General features: G+C 40.8%; 1 protein-coding gene across 1 annotated transcript; it reads left to right on the top strand.

Moving 5' to 3' along the window:
* The first annotated feature begins 1,207 nt into the window (after positions 1 to 1,207).
* On the top strand, positions 1,208 to 5,432 carry LOC125529458 (chloroplastic group IIB intron splicing facilitator CRS2, chloroplastic). The gene is made up of 8 exons (XM_048693866.2): positions 1,208 to 1,497; positions 1,600 to 1,684; positions 2,871 to 2,938; positions 3,381 to 3,431; positions 3,522 to 3,595; positions 4,179 to 4,237; positions 4,331 to 4,407; positions 4,962 to 5,432. Exons 1-8 carry the CDS (start codon positions 1,252 to 1,254, stop codon positions 5,076 to 5,078), a joined length of 777 nt encoding a protein of 258 aa, XP_048549823.2. The 5' UTR covers positions 1,208 to 1,251; the 3' UTR covers positions 5,079 to 5,432.
* The last annotated feature ends 568 nt before the right edge of the window (positions 5,433 to 6,000 follow it).

The raw sequence follows: 6,000 nt of genomic DNA, 5'->3' as shown, positions 1-6,000 counted from the left end.
TAGACATTGAACACTTTTTATATACGTTGATTATTTTTAAAATACATGATAATTATTTTTGAATTACAAATTTGAATATTGTTTTTGAATGGATGTTAAAAAAATTGAATACATGTTGAACATTTTTCTAATACATCTGGAATATTTTTCAAATACACCTTCAACATTTTTCTAAAATACATCATGAACATTTAAAAAAAAAATTCTTGTTTCAATATTTTCTGAATACATTGTTTTCAGTTATATGTTGAACACTTTTTGAATACACGTTAAAAAGTTTTTGAATACATCTATATCTATATTAATATAAAAAGACCCAAAGAGACAGATCCAACTGATCTCGGCCATCGAACTAAATCAATCCAACAACTTAGACTGCTCCAATGGCGAACATTTAACGTGTTTAACGTGCAACTAATATCATACCAAATATTGCACTAATCATAAAAATAACACACAAATAATAGCATACCTAATATTCGCATGCAATTAATGGATATGATCCTGTTCAGGCAATCAAATGGATCCATGAAACCCTATCTTTGCTGGAGTTACCTGTTCGTCGCACAAGGATGCAGGCGGGACAGGGCTGGAGACCCCCTGACGCGGGGTGGATTACCATCAACACTGATGGATCGGTCTTCCCGGATGGATCAACAGGCGGAGCTGGTGGTGTTGCCCGGTCCCATTTATCCTTCATTGGGGCTTGGTGCAAGCCGCTAGATGGCGTTTCAGATCCTTTCATCGCTGAACTACTAGCCTTCCGGGAGGGTGTGATCTTTGCTCAGCTTCGCGGGATGTCACATGTGATCATGGAGGTCGATAGCATGGAGCTGGTCACCCAATGGAACTCGCGCGGCAACTCTCGGTCGGTAGCCGCGCCTATCTTACGAGAACTAGATGATATAGTCCTCAATTTTGTTTCCTTTTCGGTTCACCATGTCAGCAGGGAGTTCAATACTCCGGCTCACTCGTGTGCACAACGTGCTTGCTCTCTCGAGGCCACGGAGTGCTGGTTAGAGCAGAGCCCCGATTTCCTCCTTGTTAGCCTTCGGGCAGATTGTAACCGAATGATTCTGAAATAAAGTTCTAGCTTTCGATGAAAAAAAAAAAGCTAGAGAGAGACTTACGCGCATACAGCCCAACCCACGTATGCTTCCGGCCCGCCTAACCTGTTCCCCGCCTCGAGATATTTTCATTCCCCCCCTCGCCCTCGGCCTCGCCCTATCTTGCCACTCCTCTCCCCCCGCCATGTCGCTCGCCATGGCCACTCCCACCGCCACCGCCACCGCCACCGCCCACCTCGCCTCGCCCGTCCTCTTCTCCTCATCCCCAGACCCCCGCAGCCGCCGACCCCTGAGGGCCCCGTTCCGACGCACTCGCCTCGCCGTCGTCGCCTCCGTCCCCGACCCCGCCGACAAGCCGGTGGAGTACACGCCCTGGCTCATCGCCGGCCTCGGCAACCCCGGCAGCAAGTACCACGGCACTCGCCACAACGTGCGTACACCCCTTCGCCCCCGCCCCCGCCCCTCCCCCCTCCGATTCGAGATGACATGCCTCCCCCTCACTTCGCCTGTGTGTGCGTCTGCGTGTGATTAGGTGGGGTTCGAGATGGTGGATCGCATCGCGCGGGACGAAGGGATCGTGATGAACACCATCCAGTCCAAGTCTCTGCTCGGAGTAGGTACCCCGCTCGCTCCCTCCTCGCTCGCAGCGTGTACATATGTGCTGCAGTTTTCAGTATCGTGCTTCGCAATTACTGCTTGCTCTGTGAACCGCTGCAAGCTGGACGCCTTTTTTTAGATGACTTTTAGTTAAGAGGCATGCCATGTGGCCTAGATGTTAATTCCGCTTCATGCTATGTTGTTTAGCTTGACGGCGATATTTGGTACTGTAATTGTAACCTTCTTAGCATGCTAGCACCAGGAGGGCAGAAGCATGACTTATATTCTAGATAAAATATGGTGGCTGAAGCAAGTGATCTGTGGAGAACACCCATCCCCACATCTAAGTCAACCTTTTACCAGTTTCTTGACAATGAATTGTAGCTTGGTTATGTGTAAGCGTGTCTTTCTGCAGTATTAGCAAAGTGGATCTAAATTGTTGTTGGCCAGGTGTTGTTCTACACTTCTAAATTAATTTAGTTTTGAACAAACAGGCTGGGATGTTTTTTTCCACCTTCCATAAAATCTAGGGAAACTGGATTTCATTGCCTAGTCTTTCCCCTCTTGAATTTCAGTAGTAAGGCACTTAATATGGGTCAACAGAACTCTGATTTCTTTGAAAATGTAATATCCAGTTAAAGTGGACTGTGTTTTCCACCAGCACAGATGGTAATAGACAAAACCTTGGTAGTTTTTCCGAAGTATCCCCTATCTTTAGTTACAAACAATGCATTCATGCTGGACTTCCGTTTCGAATTCAACACTTGATTTTGTACTAAAAGTTTAAAATGGTAAACTCGATATCTGTCAAGAGGAAATGGAACACCATTTCCTTGTGTTTGATCTGCATTTGCTCTCAAGTGTCAGAGTATTACACCTTTTGATCATGTAGGTAACCTACTCCATTGTTCTGCAGATGACATCTTTGAAAATGTTCTGATCTCTTCTCTTGAAAATTAATTTGTGTTGTTGGCTCCTTCCTGATTTTGAATGTTAACCGTCATGTTCAAAACATATATATACTGGAGGTACTAGTGGCATATATTTGATGTTACTTCTGATGAAAGTAGTCTGGTGCATCAAGTTTGGCTAGTTGAGTGCACATTTTGTTACTGGAAGCATCGTTATGAATGTCATGTTGCAGTCATTTGCAATCTTCAGATTAATTGTGTTTCCACTCATCCGTTGGGTTTTATTTTGGTACAGGTTTAATTGGGGAGGTACCAGTGCTGCTGATAAAGCCACAATCATACATGAATTACTGTGGTGAAGCAGTGAGTCTTTATTCTTGTCCTTCTTGAAGTAAACATTTCCTGGGAACTATATCATTTATGAGAAAAGTTGGTGCAATAGATTTGTGATATACTCACTTCAAGAATATTACTTCAATGTTTGTGTGGCAAAATACATCCCCACAGCCTATCTATCAATATGAATGCTGTTGCCTTTTTTGTACAAAGCAAAAGTTACCTAAGTTGGCTGCAGAGAAGTATCAGTTATGTTGCTAATCTTAGAGTGTTTCACAACTATGCCTATACATATCAGTTCTCATTTCTATTAGCATATCATGGACCATGTCTTATCGAAGTGAACTAACTTCTATAAGTAGGTGACAGGACTTGTTGAACACTCGTTGTCTCTTTTCTGATGCAATATTTTTTCTGGGCTTCTTAATTTGTCATGTACTAACGAAAAACATCCCTCTATTGTGTGAAGATTGGACCGCTTGCTGCCTATTACCAAGTACCTCTGAGGCACATTCTTGTGGTACATACTATCATTGTTCTTTAGTATCTTACCGCAACAACTCGGTATCATGCGCTTGCGACTGAAACCAATGGGTTCTATTTTTTGCAGATTTATGATGACATGAGTCTGCCCAATGGTGTATTGCGACTTCAACGGAAAGGTGGCCATGGCCGCCATAATGGGTAATATATGAAGTTCCAAATAATTTGAACAATTAGTATGTTTAGTACTTCTAGTCACATGGAACGTGCTGATGTTACTTACATACATAATGCATCAGATTTAGTTCAGTCACTTCATTTTCTCATTCTGGAGTTCAAAAGGCAAACCAGAATGGAATTCATTTAGAGTAAATATAACAAAAATGGGCCTGCTTTATTTTCCAGAAATCATACCGGAAGTTAAGTTCATATAGCTCCTGTTGAGATTTTGCTTGAAGAGCTCATGAACAACAAATATGAATTTGCTCAGGAGGCCAGGATTGAGCCAGAACATGTATTACATGGAGTTACAGAATACAATTTTGATCTGTCAAAAATTTGCAGTATGAGTTTGGAATACTCGAATAATGTGTGCCTCCTCTAACTTAATATTGTGGAAAATATTAGTTCCTTTTGTTGTAGGCTTTATGTTATACTAGCATCAGTTTGCTTATAAATTATGCATTTGAAGTGCTGTTTCTGTGGTTTTAATAGGTAAAATATGTTACTTACATTTCACAATCTATTGCTTACACTCTCAATGATCATCTTCACTGAAAAACAGCCTACAGAATGTAATTGAGCATTTGGATGGCTGCCGGGAGTTTCCTCGTTTATCTATAGGTATATGTTATTATGTTTCACCAGCTAGCACTTCAGTGCCTTCTCTGAAAATCCGGGTCATGCCAACCTTGAGTTGTTGACTGTTGAATACAGGCATTGGTAGCCCACCTGGCAAAATGGATACACGAGCTTTTCTTCTGCAGAAGTTTAGTTCAGAGGAACGAATTCAGGTATTGATTTCACCATGTTCGAAATTTCGGCGTAGATGTCGCATATAGTGTGAAATCCCTTTCTTGTGATCTTTTGTCCTCTTCCAGTATGTTCATCTGTTTTTTTCTCTTTCTAGTAGACAAAAAAGCCAATGCCATACCATCAATTGCATTCTAAGAGTTTATTTCCGCTAATTAATAACATTTCAATTGAACATTGGCTGTAGGAAATAAATATCTCCCATGATTTCATTGGATTATTGTAACTGATGAGTATAAATATATGTTGAAGTCATGGAACATATGTAAGTACAAACAAATAATGATGATATGATTCTGCGCTGGCCATACTTCACATTTGTTGGTACTACAACTAGGTTGTATACTTTAGTTGGTGACGCAAAGGGACTATCTCAATTTATATGTACTGTTAACTGTTCTCAAGCTTACTTGGGGAAGTTTTGCAGTGTTGGTTCTCGTTTTCTACTGGTCTGCCCTTTTCTGGGAGGAACTCTCAGATATGGTTGTTGCTACATGGTTATTGATCTAAAACCTGTTATCTTATTTTTATATAGATTGACACCGCGTTGGAGCAAGGGGTGGATGCTGTGAGGACCCTTGTGCTGAAGGGTTTTAGTGGAAGTATTGAGAGATTTAATCTGGTCCAGAAGTACAAGTTCAACAGGGCTTGATGATTCTTTAGATGCTTGGATCTGCCTACCTTTGGAAGATACATGAATGCACACGAAAATGTTTTTGGAAGCGTTTGATGTGATAATTTGCATAACCTTAGGTGCACTAAGTTGGGTGTCCTATAGTTTTGAGGATGTTAAAAACTTAGCAGGGTGTAGATAAGGCAGAGTTCTTCTGCACATCTTCCTAAAGATAACTCATGGTTTACTCAAATTGGAAATAAAATAGGTCCATTTGATGAAGGTCATGTAAAAACACTTTGTACTTCTGTAGGTTACTGACACATTAGTCTGATGTAAAAGAGGAATGTAGACCATTTCATTCCACCTTTCCTAATTCTGTGATTTTGTCCATGCAAATAAATACTTAGTTGTCCTTGTTGGGTAGATCATCTGCCTGCAAAGTGGTGATATAGGTAATTTATTATCTTTGACCGTACAACTCGTTTTCATCAACTTGATGTGGTAAAGTTGTTTAGTAGTGTGTCATGTTATGGTTAGAGATGTCTATGCCCCCACGTTACCTCACCCTTTAAAAGATTATTGTAGGAGATCCTCAGCGCTTATTTGACAACGACTTGAAAGCAAAATCCATTTTTTTATTTTCTTATGCTGATATGTCAGTCCAAACTTGTCGGCAACAAATAAATTGCAGAAGTTTCTTATGCTAAGTAAAAGCTTGCACCTTCTTGCATCAGTTAAGCTAACTACTATCTACAAGACGCGGAGTAAAGCTAATGTAGCTCTAATTTGCATTGTATTTTCAAGTTTAATATAGAAATTTGGTGATTAACTTGCACAGGTCAGCTTATGATTAAATGTGATTTGCAACCATCTAGCATAATATTCTCTAGGTAAAGTTTAAAACTAGATCTAGAACAGTCTGCTATGTGCTAATTTAAGAAGGCAAGACCTGCTAGAC

Source organism: Triticum urartu, chromosome 3A, assembly GCF_056163025.1.
Source record: "Triticum urartu cultivar PI428250 chromosome 3A, HENAU_Tu73, whole genome shotgun sequence".
Lineage (NCBI taxonomy): Eukaryota > Viridiplantae > Streptophyta > Magnoliopsida > Poales > Poaceae > Triticum > Triticum urartu.
This window is presented reverse-complemented; position numbering and strand designations above follow the sequence as displayed.

Bases quoted from the DNA above. Each gene is read 5' to 3' on its own strand.
- LOC125529458 (XM_048693866.2), top strand. From the start codon at position 1,252: ATGTCGCTCGCCATGGCCACTCCCACCGCCACCGCCACCGCCACCGCC. The intron at 1,685-2,870 runs GTACCCCGCTCG...ATTTTGGTACAG, and splicing joins CAAGTCTCTGCTCGGAGTAG to GTTTAATTGGGGAGGTACCA. The intron at 4,238-4,330 runs GTATATGTTATT...TGTTGAATACAG, and splicing joins GTTTCCTCGTTTATCTATAG to GCATTGGTAGCCCACCTGGC.